General features: G+C 38.0%; 1 protein-coding gene across 1 annotated transcript in view; it reads right to left on the bottom strand.

The window, feature by feature from the left end:
- Positions 1-18,574, bottom strand: part of LOC111148257 (mutS homolog 3) — a 181,346-nt gene that overhangs the window by 44,177 nt on the left and 118,595 nt on the right. The window contains 2 exon segments of the mRNA XM_022504714.1: positions 9,395-9,506; positions 16,202-16,309. Coding sequence (XP_022360422.1) covers positions 9,395-9,506; positions 16,202-16,309 — 220 coding nt within the window.

Genomic DNA, 18,574 nt, shown 5'->3' with positions numbered 1-18,574 from the left:
GGATGAGTAAGCATTCCAACGGAATAGCCAGAAGCTGAGAGCTGGCAAAAACCACGTTTTTACCCATTCTGGAGCCTACTGAATTTCCCAGGGATGCAATCAACTAGACAGTCGAGACGATGTCCACACCTGTGCCAGGCATGGAGCATGATGCTGCACACAGATCAAGTTCTCAAGAAGACACAGAGGCGGCACTTGGGTGGCTCAGTTGGGTGGACATCTGGCTTTGGCTCAGGTCATGATCCCAGGGTCCTGGGATGGAGCCCCACACTGGGCTCCCTGGTTAGCAGGAGCCTGCTTCACCCTCTCTCTCTGTGCTCTCACTCCCAAATAAATAAATAAAATCTAAAAAAAAAAAAAAAAAAAAAAAAGAAAAAAGAAAAGACAGATCGATGGATGGATGAATGACGATAAAACAACACTGAAGCACTGAAGCATTGTACCAAGGGGACTGTTTCTGGGGTGTACCTATGGCCTGGCCTGAGTAAACCTTTGAGGAAGCTAGAGTTCAATCTTTAAAGTTTCTGCCTCAGTACTGGTGATGTCACTGGTGACAGCACTAGTCAATAAAATCTTAGTATTCTGTATCAAGTATCAAACACGGACTCTAAAGCGGTAAGTTTTGAGATAACTAATTAGTTTCCACAAAGAATGCTGTCATCTGTGGAAAGAAAAGAGAAGTGGAGATGAAAACTAGAAGGCAATTGTTAAGGTATCATAAGAAAATCACAGCTAGCACGTGCCACAGGTAACTGTGCTAATGACTGGGTAGGCATCACCTCATTCTGTTCTCACAATGGCCTCACAGGGTCATACAAGTACTACTACATTCCCATGTTACAGGCGAGGAAACAGGCCTGGGGAGTCTAAGGACCTTGCCCAGTAATGTGGAGCTACCAAGCAGCTGAATGGGGATGGTAAGCGAAGATCATCCCCCTGACAGATGTCTCCCTTCTCAATGACAGGCAGACACAGTCACTGCCAGATACAAGGGCTGCTCTAGTGCAGGGCCAGCAACCCTGGGTCTATTGTTGGGTACACTGTGATGACGGTCAGTCAGAATGCCCCTGAAGTCAGGAGATGCACTGCAAAAATAAAATAAAATGAAAGGAAAACAATAAAATTGTCACATGTTAATTTCAAAGACTTGGGCATCAGTTAATTTTCTACAAGAAAGGTTTCCCTCCTTGACAGGTACAGATATTGACATCGATCTTCAAAAAAGACTCATGGCAGAACTATTTTTATAATAGTTGCAGACTGCTGAAAAAGTTTGGCAGTTTTAAAGTGTTTTATTCCCTGAACATGTCAATCAATAACAGGTTACAGTGAGAAACTCCCTAGTGAAAGCCTCCTCCAGATAAGCTCTTAGCCAAATCCTTGCACTTTTAACCCAAGGGGAACTACAAACAGAAAGGGGGATAATGAAGTTGGAGAGGAGCACAGGCTGTACGCTGACATGCTAAGGAAAGGGTCCAGACCCTTCTGATGCCTGGATGCTGTCCAATTTATATTCCACAGAGAGCTAGTTGTTACTCAACCTAATCCTCTCATTCTGTGGATGAAGAAACTGAAGAGTACAGTGGTCTATCCAAGATGATAATAAAATAACAGCTAACCAAGGTATGAATTTATGCCTCTAATCAACTCCCCCACTACCTTTGTGTACCAACAAATGATATGTGATGAGTTTTAAAAACAGAACAAAGAAAGTGCTAGGATAAAAAAGAGATTATTTCTGGCCAGAGTAATAGTTAAAGCTCTGAGAAGGCAATAATATCTTTTTGCTCATGAGGGATGAGTAGGAGTTCCATCAATGGAGATGGGTTATAGACAGGAAGACAGAAGAAGGAACATTCTGGGCAGAGATAGCAATATAGGTCAGAACACTTTAAAAAGTAAGCAGTTATCATATATAATATCCTTCTTTATCTCACTGTGTCAGAAGCAGGAAGAAATGGGCACCACGAAAAGAAGTAACAAAAAACAATGTTAAAATGCCATTGGTGGGGCGCCTGCATGGCTCAGTGGGTTAAGCCTCTGCCTTCAGCTCAGGTCATGATCTCAGGGTCCTGGGATCAAGCCCCGCATCAGGCTCTCTGCCCAGCAGGGAGCCTGCTTCCTCCTCTCTCTCTGCCTGCCTCTCTGACTACTTGTGATCTCTCTGTCAAATAAATAAATAAATAAAATATTTTAAAAAAAAATGCCATTGGTGTTTCCTCAATTTTTAAACAATGTGATCCCATGATCATCCTTTGTGAAAAATACATTTATAGCAAAATCTATGCAAATAATCCAGGCACAGAATTAAATTAAACCTAATACTCAGACATATTTTTATGGGATGCATTATTGTTAGTCTATTTGGTAATTAAGTACAAAGAGTCAACAGCTTATGAATACAAATACAATGAGTCTTACTTTTATATAGCCAAACCAAGCATTTCTGGGGTAGTGAGAAGACTCTGTCTGGGAGAAGGGAGGAAAGGGGAAGCTGGTGATCTTTGTCCCCTCTTGTACTCCTTCATCTTTACCAGTTTCAAGCATCATTCCTGTAACAAATATGTGAGCACCTACTATGTGCCTGGCCATAAAGCCCCTTCTCGATCTCAGGAGAAGGGACTGTAACCAGGGTTCCAGTGTCCACCCAGACCCACTCCACAAGAGCTGGGCTATGGACTTCCCTTGGGCCACAGAAATCTACCAGGTTCAAGTACTTCCTGGGAAACTTCCTGCTTTGCACATTCAACTCATTTTCTTCCCTTCCACAAATTGAGAAGCTATCAACTACAATTTTCCCACTCTCTCTTCCAATAAGGGGAATTTATATTATTTACATTAAAAACAAAAAACAGGGGTGCCTAGATGGCTTAGTCAGTTAAATGTCTGCTTTCAGCTCAGGTCATGATCCCAAGCTCCTGGGATTGAGCCCCATATAAATAAATAAATTAACATGTACTTATAAATAAATAAATAAATAAATAATAAATAAATCTTTACCAACAAAAAACACAAAGTCAAACTCTAACTTTAGTCACTATCAAAAATGCATCCATTAGGCATTCGGTTTAATAAATAAAGAGTCCTGAGATGGTAGCGGATTGTAGTGGTGTTTCCCAAGCAGGATGTCTTGGCACATTATGCCTTGGTCTGTCTCATGGGTTACAGGGATGCTAAGAAGCCGACGTCCTAATCCTCAAGGTGGCAGGTGGCCAACCTCTTTGGCTCCAAGCAACCTTCTCCTTTTTCTTTCATTCCAGTGTATCATCAAACTCCTCCTATCATTTTCTTTTCTTTCTTTCTCTCTCTCTCTTTTTAAAAGATTTTATTTATTTGACAGAAAGAGAGAAAGTGAGCACAAGCAGTCGGAGCAGCAGAAGTGGGGGAGAAGCAGGCTCCCCGGCAGGGAGCCTGACGCAGGACTCAATCTCAGGACCCTGAGACCATGACCCGAGCCAAAGGCAGATGCTTACTGACTGAGCTAGCCAGGTGCCCCAAATTCTCATCATTTTGAAGTTGTGCTACAAAGTGAAAACAATTGAAAAGCACTGGCTTGCCCTAGAATACTGTTGTGTTTTGGGAGAGCGCTCAAGATCACTCAACTTGGGTAACCTCTGGCATGTCAATTCTCTCTTTCTGAGCCTTGTTTCTTCATAAGTAAGAAGATACGGTTACACTAAATGACTCCTATTTTCCCTTCTAGTTCTACAGTATAATTAGTCAGTAAATTGTGATATTCCCCATATAACATCCTGAAACATAACATCTTGGAGGGGGGGAGGCAAAAGTTTAAAGCGAGATTTGAAGACTGTCCAAGGCTTGTGGCTATTTCTTGTTTATTTACCATATATGATCAGGTGCCTGCTAAGTATGAGAGAACTGTGACTGACAGTGGGATCACAACTAACCCAGAGAAAGCCCATTCTGTTACTGTGAACTCACAGTGCACTGGGAACCACAGACCAAGGCAGTTATAATTTACTGGTTAAGTACTAAAATGGGGAGAAATATGAGTGTTACCAGTAAGTGATGGGGTACCCAAACCCAGCGCTGGTTAGGAAAGGCTCGGTGCAGACAGTGACACCCAAGACAAGACTTCAAGAACAGCAGGAGCTAGAGGGTGGGGTGGGGTGGGCTGTGGGTGTGTGTGAGGCAGGAGTGGATGGTATGGAGAAAGATGACATTCTAGGCAGAGGGAATACCATCTGCCAAGTCCCAGAAGCACAGTAACTTGGGAACTATATGGCTGGAATTTTAAGCATGCTTTTAAATGGGAGAGTGTTAGGACAGGTTAGGAAAAGCCCTGTGGCTGCAGAATGCAGAAATGTGCCGGAGAGGGGCAAGATGGAGGTGGGAGATCCCACACTGCTGAGTCTACAAACACTCAGATTATATAGTGAATCAGGGTAGGAAACAAAGAGAGGATTTAAAAGAGTATTCCTTTCAATTCTGCTTGGGGAAGTCAAACTGAGGTTTCCTAGAAGATGTAGAAGAGCCAGGTCCCAAAGGATAGAAAGGAATATACAGTAACATCTGGTTACCATTATAACAAGTGTGATCTTCAGATTAAACTATATCTCTAAATTCTGGAAACAAGGTAGGGTAAATATGTTTAAAAGTTTCTTAAAAAGTTCGGAGTACCTGGGTGGCTCAGTCGGTAAGGTAAAGCGTCTGCCTTCGGCTCAAGTCATGATCTTGGGGTCCTGGGATTGAGCCCCCTTGTCGGGCTCCCTGCTCAGTGAGGAGCCTGCTTCTCCCTCTCCCTCTGCTGCAACCCCTGCTTGTGCTCTCTCTCACTCTTACTCTCTAATAAATATATAGCCTTAAAATTTTTAAAAAGTTTTCGTTTAAACCTACTTTCAGTGAAACTGAAATCAACCTTCTGTGTTAGTGCCTGAGAGGACTTTTCATCAGTCTTCTTTACATGTTCATGTAATTTCCCTGACGGATTCAGAATCAAAACTGCTGTACATACGTCATGATCATTCTAAAATCTGTAACTCCAGCTCAGACCCCTCTCCTGGTCTATTCATATCCATCAATCCATGTTCCCATTAGGATCTCTACCCAGTGCCCCCCAAACACTTCAAAGTTCATAGTTCCTCTCTATTTAATCCTTTGCTATATTCTTGCATTCTAGAAAAGCTAATATATAGCAGGTCAAGAAAATGTTAGTCTCTTAGGTACCATTTGGATATCCTCTACTTTGAAATGCCTGCTCATTTATTTATTTATTTATTAAAGATTTTATTTATTTATTTGACAGACACAAGTAGGCAGAGAGGCAGGCAGAGAGAGAGGAGGAAGCAGGCTCCCCGCCGAGCAGAGAGCCCGATGCGGGGCTCAATCCCAGGACCCTGGGATCATGACCCGAGCCGAAGGCAGAGGCCTCAACCCACTGAACCACCCAGGCGCCCCTTGAAATGCCTGCTCATTTAAAGCCAATTTTTCTACCATGTAATCTGTTAGTTCCTTCAGGGCCTTTTTAAGTATTCTATTACTATTAATTTAATTGAGTGTGTCTCCCACCAGATTAGGAAGGTATTCTGTCTCTTTCTTCTGTGTAATTTGATCTCAAACACAATACTGACATAAAGTGTGTCAAAATCTCTAAGAACAAAATATTCATAAAATAATGCTAATAAAAATACAAAGTAAATGCCAGATTACGAAATGTGAAAAGAAGAGTATTCTTAAAACTGGGAGCAGAAAAGTAGGCAGAAAGTTGGCTTGTTCAGAAGGACTATAATAAGTTCACTTAACACAGAATCCAGAAAAGTACACTTATAATCACATGTACAAAAGACCATTTCTTAAAATTACATGATTATCAAAAGCAACAATGTCATTTGACTTTCAGGAAATTATTTTCAGGCTATATTTTATAATTAACACCTATAAAATATTTTAAATTGAGTTTTACATAGTAAGTTCTTTTTCAACACTATCCCTATATATAAATTTATACCCTGTAAAATAGAATGCACTTCACCATAGCAACAGTTCTATATCAACTCCTACTCAAGTTAGAAAAAGCATATGTAAAAGAAATGAATATTCTGGAATATTCTGAAGTGCCTACTGGAAAAAAAATCACTCCATTTATTTTGTAAAAATTTAAATATAAAAGTTTAATGTTTCCTTTAAACATTCTTATAATTAGGCAAAAGGCTAGTTTAGTTTCTCAAATCTTGCTTTATTAAATAGTGTAATACATTTTTAAAAGAAAGCAAAAGAGGGAAAAAATAATGAAAAAGCAAAGAAAAAAAAAAACCAATGTCAAGAATAACATACTTGGGATTGAGCTGGTGGGCATGCTAGGGGATGGGAACAGTAACAGGAAATAATGTTCAAGTGATTTATAAGTAAAACATAAACCAAGGTATTAAATGTTGCAACTATATTACTTTCTCAAGGAAAGCTATACCCCACTGGTATTGTGAGAACTGAAAAAGAAATTCTTATGTTCACATAGCCTTCCTTTAAAAGTCAATAAAGCATCAAGAAGTGTTAACTTGGCTTGATAAATTAAGTCAATTACAAACTCCCTCATGAGAATGAACAAGTTTATAGACTTCGGGGATCAGGTTATATACTACCAACAAATCTATGTGCTGCATCCAAATGTAATATTTTTTTTTTTTTTTTTTAAGATTTTATTTATTTATTTGTCAGAGAGAGAGAGAGAAGGAGAGAGAGCAAGCACAGGCAGACAGAATGGCAGGCAGAGGCAGAGGGAGAAGCAGGCTCCCTGCTGAGCAAGGAGCCCGATGTGGGACTCGATCCCAGGACGCTGGGATCATGACCTGAGCCGAAGGCAGCTGCTTAACCAACTGAGCCACCCAGGCGTCCCCCAAATGTAATATTAAACTAAATGTAACTGAAAGCATTTCCTTTCACTCACCACAGCTGTAGCCAAATTCACCACATGCACACCTTTGTCGCCCTTGCTCACAGCCCAAGAGGGAGTACTCTGTTATGTTCTCAACTCCCTTGCTGTTTGTTCTGGGCTTCCTTTCTCTGACCTAATTTCTAGCTGCTGCACTACATCCCAATTCTCCCACTGACCCAAAGTCCCAACTCCTATGTTTCTAATATCCTTGCTTACCATTTCTTTTAAACAGGCTTAAACTGAAACTTGGCTATTGTTCATTTGGAGGCTGAGCTTTCTGCCACTTACTACCACACATATCCCAGAGTTCAGAGGTTCCTTCTTACGTGTTCTTACGTGTTTCTTTAGAACCTGACCCCTCTCTGCTTGTCTTCACTTCAGGTATCGAAAAACTTCCAGGTCACCAGTCTCCATCCCTGACACCTAGAACACCATCAGCTTCCCCTCCAAATGCTGATGTTCTCTTAGATGATTTCAACATTTACGTGGGTGACTTTTTCCCACACTCTGTTCCTTGATTTCTTCTCCAGTTCTGCTACTCATCTTCCATGGCCATACCTAGGACTTGCCGCCTCCAGAAGAGCACTACCTCCGAAATCCTAAAGTTGGTCATTCATTCTCTGATACAACGACCTCTCCCGCTTAGCTCCTCCCTACATACTAATTCTCCGATCTCACCACCAGATTATTTCACTTGATGTTGACATAGATGCTCTTACCTTAACCAAACTCTAGTCCTAAGCCCTCTTCTCCACTAGGCTTCAGTCTTGTCCTATAAAAACTCACACTTTCAATACAAATGATTTTGTTTACTCCTCCCACTGAGAGTTAGTTCATGGCCATGTTCTTAGGATAATCCCAAACTCATTTTAAGTTCCTACCAAAAAAGTACAAGACTGGCCGGAAAATTTACGGCTTGTTCCAGCCAAAACCTGACAACAGGCACAAAGGCCCCTGAACTTCCTCTTAAAGCAATGACTTCAGAAAGCTTACAGTTATAAATCCTTTCTCTGCCTTACTGAGGTGTAACTCTTCTGCAACCTAGAAGAGGCGAGCCATCTCTGAAATACAAACATTCTAGAAGATACTCTCCCTTTCCTTCTACTCCCTGTGTGAGGGCATATGCTCCAGATGCCAGTCAGTAAACCCAGAGGGGTTTCACATTAACCAATACCCTTTCCTGCTTTTTATAATTTCGACTCCCTTGAATCTGCAAGATAACCCTCCACTCCCACCCCATTCCTCCCCCCAGTCCCTCATTCTCCCTTCAAAACACCCAGTCACCTCTGCATAAACTGAAGTTGAGTTCAGTTCACACTGGACTCTTTTCTCTACTGCAATTACATTATTGAATAAAATCTACGATTATATCACTTCAATTAGCGTATGGCTATATCTTTGACAATGTAACTCTATGTAACACAAACACACATACACAGAGGCACAGGCAGGCGCGGGCGCGCACCCCCCCCCCCCCCCCACACACATTCCATCCCACAAGTTTGCTATTTTTCAGAGCTTCAAATATTCTGTTGCTGGTATTCTCATTCCCTTAGGGGAAAAAAAAAATCAAAATTCCTTAATATGGCAATGAGCAAATTGGCTTCTTCCTTATATCTGAACCCTTCTTTACACTCTATGCTACACATCACTCACCATCTTTCACTTCCCTGAATTCACCCTGCTCTGCCTCACTCGCAGCCTCTGCCACACTGGTTCCTGGACTTGGTATACTGCTCTCCACCTCCCTGGCCTACACTGACTCCGTCTTCAATTGGTATTTTATCCCCAAGGAACCTTCCTCGATGCTCCCTCTACACTAAGTTAGGGTGACCTTGCTACATGCTCCCAGGACAACATGGTTTCCAATATTGTGTATTATAATAGCCTGGCTACCCTCTTGCTTGATCACAGCACCTTAAGGCAGGGAATAGTTCTGTCTTGCTTACCACTCCCTGTTCTAATATTCTAATACTTGTTTCACTACCTGAAACTAAATAGGAATACAGTAAGTATATGTTAAATGAATAAATCTTTAGGGTCATTAATGTTCTGTGAGAGAGAGAACGTTAGCCCGTGTGACAAAGTTCTCATCAACAAAATCAGCTGAGGCATCTCCAATTCTTTTGCAGAACATTTTAAAATACTGAAAGACAGGACAAACATATAGCATTAAACGCTACTAGAAATTTGCAAAAACTCCAGTATGATTCCACCCTATTAGCATATTTGGGCATTTATAAATGAAAACTATGTATAGGGGTTACCCAGGATAACTAATTAAGACTAACCCTTTAGTTGCTAAATCTTTCCATTTAATCTCTCATTGGAAATGACACCAACTCCATACTTGGTGCTGAATATAAAACTACAGCCCAAGATTACTATATTTAATGTCAAAGTTAAATCCTGAGTAAATTACAAAAATACTTATTTTGTATTTAAAAATTTGGATCAGTGTTAACACCTTTGACTTGTTTACTGGCATCATGTGGTACTTACTGATAAATTCGTACTGTTGGGAACATACTGATCCTGTTCTCCCAGCAACATGTCAATCACAGGGTGCCGACCATTTTTAATCACGATTTTCCTCTCCTCCTGCAGAGTTGGTCTGCCAAAAGAAGCATGTTTCAATTTACTAGGCATGAAAACTGCCTTTTAAAAAAATCTCTAAGTTCTAGCATAAGAAATAATGTTAGACTTTAAGTAAACACACACCCAAAATAAGGCTTCGAGTATAAAAGCTAAATTTTAACTATAAAATAAGAATCGGGAGGACAGTTATTATAATAATAGTGCTCAAAGCACAAACTTTAGCAGTCTTACAATAGCTCCACTGCTGAAGTCTACTTTACAAGATCTTGTTTTCCCTACTATTCTCTAAGATCAACATTTTCATTACTAGAAGTTACAGTTCAGATTATTGCCATTTAAATCATTTTTAGTAATAAGCATAATAAAGGAAGTCACTGAAAATTATTTCCAGATTTAATTATTACATTAGTAGAAATTATGTTATGTGTTAGACTTGGAGACCTTAAATTTTTCATATCCTGTTTAAGTGAAACATCTTTCTATGGTCTTTGGCATCTTTCGCTTTTTTTGATACAAAAATTTTTTTTTTTTTACCTTGCTGGTTTTCCTTTCTTAGCTTTTATATTTTTCTGTTTTTATCTATAGCTTTATTTATTTTTCAAAGCCCCTGTGAGCACTGCCCTCCCCTCATTCTCCTCCCCGGAGATCAGTGTGGTGTCTACCCTTCCCAACTTTCTTCTCTGCATTTAGGTTTTTACACACTCATTGCACTGATTTGTGATTCTTTAAAAAAAAAAAACAAAAAAACCCAGCAAAACAGGGCGCCTGGGTGGCTTAGTGGGTTAAGCCTCTGCCTTCGGCTCAGGTCATGATCTCAGGGTCCTGGAATTGAGGCCAGGGTAGGGCTCTCTGCTCAGCGGGGAGCCTGCTTCCCCCTGTCTCTCTCTGCCTGTCTCTATGCCTACTTGGGATCTCTGTCAAAAAATAAATAAAATTTAAAAAAAAAAACAAAAACAGCAAAACAAATCAGGATCACACTGTAATATATTATTCCATAACTGTATTTTTTCCCCTTCACATTCAATATATATTTAAAAAAAATAGGTTTCACCATTTACCAATGGACTCTTTTTTTTTTTTTAATACTTTCAAGTCATTTTACAAATAATTTGCAGAAATGGCAACAAAGGGGTAGTAAAAACAAAACAAAACAAAACAAAAAAAACCCAAGACAAATTTCAGTGAGAACTTAAACAGAGCAAATCTCAAATTTTTATTCCACATTTTCCTGGACTTAGAGGCAATATACTTGGAATGGGCAACACACTCTCAAAGTAATTAACTGCTCCTTAGCTGTCGTGCATGCACCTAGACCACAGTCATTCATAAATACTGATTCTAGATTTCCATACATTCCTAAAATGTTCTAGCTTATCATAACTTTGGGTTCTTCTCCTACTTGCATGGACAAAAATGCAATACTTGGATTTTTAAAAATATTTAAAGCTTATCATTTTGTTGAGGAGAGGACAGCCATCTTTTTTGCTCCACAAATCAAAACATTTTCAGTTTTATATTTATAAATACCAAATCAGAGTAACCGATCCAATCAATACTTTTATTTCACAACATCTATCTACTTTTAATCTTCTGCCTTCAGCACCTGTACACCTACAAACAGTATTAGGTAAACCTTAGTGCACAGACATCACAAAAGACAAAGGAACCACAACACGTCAGGATGGTTCAGGTTCTCGTCAGCAAATGTTGTATGATGTGTGATGCCTGTGGAGTAACTAACTGGAGAAGAACACATTCCATTTTGCCCTTAGAAATACATTATTCACACACTGACTCTTAAGCTTGGGAAAATTCACATAAGCCACTGTCACCTGAACACTTACGATCTAAGATTTTGTTTATACAAGAAATTTCATCATCATCGGTAGTATCTAGAGCACTGCAATCTTTCTCTTCGCATTCATCTTTTGATTAATCTAATAATTGTGAAATGTCTTCTTACTTTTTTCGCCTTTTCTATTATGGGTGAAAAACTTAAAAATTCGGAATTCTCAACTCTGTTCAATGAAAGTTAGAAGCAGCAGTTATAATATGTGAAAGTTAATTATTACATCAATAGAAATTAATTAATTATAACTGTAACAGTTATAATAACTGTTGTAGTTAGACTACAACAGTGCTATTTTTAGTCTTTTACAACTTCCTGAAGAACGATGCAGCACTTTGGGCAATACAATTAGAACAAGGAAGGATGGTGTGGTAGTGATTATTATCTTACCTTTGTATCGTCATTCTCTAGTTTTCTTACATTTGGACTTTTTAGTAGAACTAATTCATAAATAATACAAAGTAATTCTTGAATGATGAAAGAGCAAGATCCTCCAGATACAGAAAAGATAAAAATCATTAAAGATCCCAAAGTACATGTCAGATTTATAAAAGGGTCCAATGGACCCACACGGTAAATGCAAAACAGGATTTTATTCTCCTTTAAAGAAAAATCTGAATTTTCTCTTTGTTCTTTAAAAGGCCTTTAAGAAATTTAAAAAGTGAAATTAGGTCCAATGGAACCTGATGGGATGCCATACTTAAGATTCAGGATCATTTCTTGTCAGATCTTCAGTGTTCTTTTGAAGCTGCTGCATAGATAATTCAGTTGTTCTCCACTGTTGAACATTTATACTGTGTCTAGATTTCCACTATTATAAACAATACTGCAATCAATCTTATATTTATGTCCATTGGCACATGGACAAATGCTTCTCTAAGCCAGAGTAAATTCCTGAAGTGTACCTTCTAAGTCATAGGGTATGCATATTTTTTATTTTAACATACAGAAATACTGTATCAATTTAACTTCCCACCAGCAGGATATGAAACTTGTTTTTTCATAACTTCACCTAAAGTAGTTGTTATCAAATTTTCTAATTTCCAACAATGTGTTGGGTGAACAGTGTTCTTGAACTTTGTTAACTAGCACTCATCGATTACTAAGTGCTTTGACTCAGAACTTTCATATATAAGCACATTTCTGACCTTACTCATAACACTTAGAAATATTATTTCCCTAAATACTTAAATGCTTTTCCTTAAATATATCTGGCTAACAAAACCCCAAGTATGTACACTCACATTTCTCAAAGAAAACAACTAAAGTACCTTCTGAGTAAATAATTTAAAATTATCCATTGGAAAGAGACTTTTAAAATGATGGGAAAAGGGGTGCCTGGGTGGCTCAATGGGTTAAGCCTCTGCGTTCAGCTTGGGTCATGGTCTCAGGGTCCTGGGATCAAGCCCCACATCGGGCTCTCTGCAAGGTCAGGAGCCTGCTGCCCCCTCTCTCTCTCCCTGCCTCTCTGCCTACTTGTGATCTCTCTTTCTGTCAAATAAATAAATAAAATCTTTAAAAAAAAAATGATGGGAAAAGAACATTTTTTTGGCTTTCAAAAAGTTTAATTCTGAAGATAGGATTTTTTATTTAGGTGCATTATAAATTTACTATAAAAAAATGAAAGCATCTGCAAGTAATATCAGTTTTAAAATAAAATCTCAGGTGTTCTGCCAAGTGAAATCGATAGATCATTATTCATGACACTGATATGATTTCCCAGGAAAGTTTTCACTTTAGAATAAAATTTTGAGTGATTTGTTCTGCTCTAAAAATCTACACTGACTTACTCTGTTGCTATCAAAATTATATAATGACAAAACACTTCCCGGTGGAATAAGAAGCAAATCATAATCTGGAGAGATGAGATGATGCACGAGCATCGGATAGTTATAGCAAGAAGGATACGAAAATCATGTTGATGATATGGCATTTAAGAAGAGCTGAGGAAATTTGGATGCTGCCTGGAAAGACTGAAACCTTAAACTTGAACAAATTTATTTTGTATTTTTGAAATTGCATCTTTCCCCTTTAAATGCCTCAAGGAAACAGAACATAATTAGTAAAACAATATAACACCCAGAATAAAAAACGGATAGAAAGACACAGAATAAGAATTTTTGCCTCAAAGTTAGGCTATAGTGAATAAAAGGTCTGAAGAGCATTTAGGAAGAAAAGATTGTGATTACGAAGCCAAAGTATCAATTTGAACTAAGTGCAGTAGCTCAAATGCACTAAAATCTTTAAACGAGTTGGAAATCTAAGGGCGGGGGGGAGATACAAATTTCAGATACTTTATCACTAGCTTAAAATGAAGTTTGGTGAAAAGTTTCCTATTTTATGGCTATTTACACTCAATTTTATTTCTGCTGAAAAAAATAAAAAAGAGAAGTTGATTATATTCCTTGAACTTTATAGCATGATTTTTTTCATTTAAAAATATTCAGGTGGATTTTTCTTAATATATAGTACTCAAGTTGGAAAGTATTTTAGCATGTGAAATATTTCCTGAAATTGTCTTCCTAAGAGAATACGTCATTTGAAAGGAAAATATGTCCTCCTGAAGACAAATGGGAAAATTAGATAAAGTATAGAAAATAGCAACTCTCCAAATACAATGTCTGTAATATAATCAAAACAATGAGGAATTCAAAAACATCTAAGAATGGAAGAGGAAGCCCCGAAATGAAAAATCTAGGACCAAACTTACATTGTAGATACCCAAAATGTTTGTTAAATCTCTGATGAGTCTACAAATTAATCATAGTTTTATAGTATTTTCACTCCTCAGAGATTTTGCCAAAACTACATCTCAATAAAAAATACCTACAACTGTAAGATTTATGCCACTTACTAATTCATAACTTCAATTCTTACAATTTTATATATGAATACTTGAGATTTAAACAAGAATACATGGCTAATTAGTGACAGAGGATGGGCTAGAACCAAACCTGATATCAAAGCTAGATTCTGGTTATTATAATGCACTGAAAATTATGTATTACTTTAAATTATATATTATGTGTAATACATATGTATGTTTAGGCTTACAAACAGATATATATACACATATAGATATGAAAACTTAAATCTGATGTAATATAAACCACATACCCATAGACATGTTTCTTCTGTTCTCACTAGCTGCTCTAGCAGCAGCAGATGGCAAAAGGCCACTTGAAAGAGTTTACGAAGAGATAAACCAAGCATAAGTATTTTTCAGTGGAAAGAGCTCTGCATGAAAACATACACCAAGCGTACAGATTGTAGCTGATCCTTTGCTTAATTCACAAACAGAATCCATTAGGAAATGTTAGCTTCACGAACCTTGTGCACCAAGTAAGAAGTCCTACAAAGACCACAGTACGTAAGGAAGAAATCAAGTCAGAGGAAGACAGACTCTCATTCTTCCAGAACTCGTTTCAACTAGAGTATATTTACAGATCTCATTTTTATGGATGATAAATTGCACAAAATTTTCAAAGCCCTCTGATGTGAAAAGAAACTGAGTAATAATGAAGACACAAAGAGCCTATTTTAAACAAAACTATTGTGCACAGCATGGTAGATCACCCCATACATAAATGGACAGCAAAACAAAATGAAACAGAACAGCAAACTAAGTACATTTTTGTCTAAAACTGGGGTAGCCAATTCCTGCAACTCTTCTCCCATAAATAAATAAATGCTTTACAATAAACAAACTATCTTTTAACATCCACTCTGGGTATTATGCTAGGTATAAAGAACATTTAAATGTTAAGAAAAAACAAAACTGTATTTGTCACGAACTAGAGAGAACATGAAAGAAGTATGAACAGCAGAACATATCCTCTCAAACATAATGAACTCTGTATGCTAAAGCACTGATAAGCAGAATCACTTCTATATATATATTTTTTTAGAAAGCCAGTGAGTTAAATATTCCCTTAAATTTCCTTAAGTATATGAAAAAATAAACTTCGTGCTTCAGAGTGCTTCATATGAACCTAATGTGATGGGATTGTGGGTCAGGACTTTATAAGGTGATTAGTTCATAAGGGCAGAGCCCTTGTGAATGGGCTAGTGGTTTTATAAAAGAGCCCACAGAGAGCCAGACCCCAATAGCCAATGCTCTCCAGAACCACAGAGCCACCAGCACAAAATTCCAGGCTGGGAGAGCCACAGGAGGGAGTCCAGGCACAGAGCATCAGCAGCCGTGGGACTACCACAAAGAACCACCTCAGCGGCGGGGTCAGGCACAGGACCACCAAAGGGGCAAAATGGCCTAGAGCTCTGGGGGCCCAACATTTGACCCGCAAAACTACGGTAACAAGACTGCTGCCCCAGTGGTTCTGGAAGGTGGGAATTCCTAACCCAGTGGGCCTGGAAAGCAGAGCAATGAGCCAAAGATGTGGCTCAAGCTTAAGGTTTTAAACTTAAGAGCAATTTAATAGCAACAGAGACACTGTCTCGAAATGGATCACACATTGAGTCTCATCCACCTGATTTAGTTGGCATTTAAAGGAGACTTATAATTATAAAGTGAAACATACTACAAAGTGTTCAAGTCAAAGCTAACAAATGAAAGGATTACACCTTTAAAAAAATGTCACCCAGATAAGCTTAAAAATTGAAATACATAACATTCACCTCTAGATTACTGTGAACATCTGCTTTCATTGTACTCAATGACAGAGCAAGCAAGAAAGGGATTTGTTAATTTTGAATCAAGCTATACGTGTATGACATTCAGCTTTACCAAGGGTCCAATATATTTGCATATATTAATATTTAATAATAAAAATACTAAAATTAACGGAATGATGCCATCTGATCTAAAGCACTGAAGAAGAGGGAGGAGTTAAAAAATACATTACCTGCAGTAATCTCCTTGCTTAGCGACCTTGGCCAGGGAGAAAATGCAGTCAACAGTTGCTAAGTGATGTACTGCTTTACACAAGGAGTGATAATGTTCGCTGAAATTCCTACAGAGGTGACAACAAAGAGGTGAACACACCAATTTCTTGGACCTGTATAAGCTGCTCAATATGGGATCGCTTTATTAGCTAAGATGAGCATCAACAAAATAACCAAGGATGATACCTAACAGTTAAGAAACATGGAAATTACTCTGGACGACTTCTCATTTTAATGTAGTAACTTGATTCCTGAGGCTTCTTTTGTTTCATTTGGATGGAAGTACATACCTTTACAATAGCTTCTATATAAAAATGTCTGCTTCTAATACTGTACTGCACATTTCATTTGACCATGACATGTCAACTAGATTCAATGAACAAAAATGTCGTGGTCATTTTCACTCAGCTTAAATAACATGAACTACCCAGATGGGTCAGCTTGCCTTTGTGCTTCTCCTTCATATCATCATCCAAACTAGGATTAACTGTTTCAGTATCTTTCTCTCACACCGAATGGGAAGGTTCTCGATGTTGGGGTCCACCTTTGTCTGATTTTCCTATCATTATTAGCACAAACATCTAGCCCGTAACTTTGGTATGCAGGAGACGATGCAATAAATTTTGTTAAAAGCAAGCAAACAAAGTACTTTTTTTCAGTGATCTTCAGTTATCTTATTAATAATGCATACATAAATTAAATTTTAGATTTGAAAAAATAATGATTAGTGCCTCAAATCTTTGGCTAATTAAATAGGTTGTGATCTAAAGGCTTAAAAACTTTTATTGAAAGACTTATTCAGAAAAAATACAGGAATGTAGGCAACTGCTTTCCCTTTTATTTTTTTTTACTTAAATTATTCCATTTTTTTTTCTTCTATATTTTTTTAAAGATTTATTTACTTTGGAGAGTGTGACAGCACAAGCAGGAGGGGCAGGGAGAGAGAGAAAGACTCTCAAGCAGACTCTCCATTGAGCACGGAGCTGATGCAGGGCTTAAGCTCATGACCCTGAGATCATGACCAGAGCTGAAACCAAGAGTCAGACGTCTAACCAACTGTGCCACCCAGACACCCCAAATTATTCCATTATTTCATACCACAGGTATCCCTTTCAAAGAAGATTCCCCCCAAAATAGATTATTAGGTTGAATTCTTCTGTTAAAAATGATTTCTCTGTTGTACTATGGGTTTCAGAAACTTTGAGATTTAATCTGCTTTTTAAATCCATAAGTTTTAGAATGCTTCCTACCTTGAAAAGGATATCCAGGTTAATTTACTATGTGATCAGTTATTCCTATATTATCACTATATTGATTTTTTGGAATCTGAAATATGATTTTTCTAGTAATATTATAATAAGGAATTCCATGTAAATGACTTTTCCAGATAACAGAAACAACATTTTAAGTACCCAGTCATATATTTGTGTTAATTTTATGAATTGGGAAATATATAGCATATTTTACACTTTTATATCTGAATAGTTAGAACATAATAAATATAATTTACCTATTTCTCACTGAATTAAGGTTCATTTAAACAAGCAAGAATCCCACGAACAGTGTTAAGAGTCTGTGGAAAATCCCGAACACGAAGAAGACTCGCCCCTGGCATCGGACAAGCAATGCTCAGTTGCCACCTTAAAAATGAAGATGCCACATTTTGAAGATGCCACATGCTACACGAACCCTACACTTCTGAGAGACTGCCCAGCGATCATGCCTTGTCATTCCTGGGCTGACTTCAATTTTAGATCTGACCACTGGTTTATGTGTTGGACTGTGTTGTATTCTGCCCCTGTTCTAGCCCTTCCTATCCTGGCACTCTGTTTTGCCAGAAAGCAGCCATATTTGATGTCTCTGCTCTTGCCTCTCTGGAATATGAATATCTAAGTATCTTTGGCACTAAATACCAGTCATTTTTTCCTTCACTATCACGCACTGCTTCTCAGCTCTTACCTGGGCCACCAAGACCCTAATTAATTTGCTATTATCTAGGAGCCTTAGGTTGAGGGTAACTCTCTCTCATGATATTCTAGTGTCCGAGACTGAACTGAGTGACATAGCTCTCAGTGGGTTCCATTTCAGTTAAAAAAAAAAAATAAGGAAAAATAAGGCAGAGAGATAAGGTAATTATTTTGATATAGACAATAATGTTCTTTCTCATGTCAATTATATAAATAAGACACGTGAATAAAATGAAACACTATCATAAACCTTTAACATCATTATCATAACCTAGAAAGTCTTGATTGACTTCTTGATCTTTGTCCATTTGCTACACTTTTCCAAATTTCAAAAAGATTACCTAGAAAAAGAGAATGACTACCAAA

This window comes from Enhydra lutris, unplaced genomic scaffold (genome assembly GCF_002288905.1).
Source record: "Enhydra lutris kenyoni isolate GAN:26980312 unplaced genomic scaffold, ASM228890v2 scaffoldscaffold19, whole genome shotgun sequence".
Lineage (NCBI taxonomy): Eukaryota > Metazoa > Chordata > Mammalia > Carnivora > Mustelidae > Enhydra > Enhydra lutris.
This window is presented reverse-complemented; position numbering and strand designations above follow the sequence as displayed.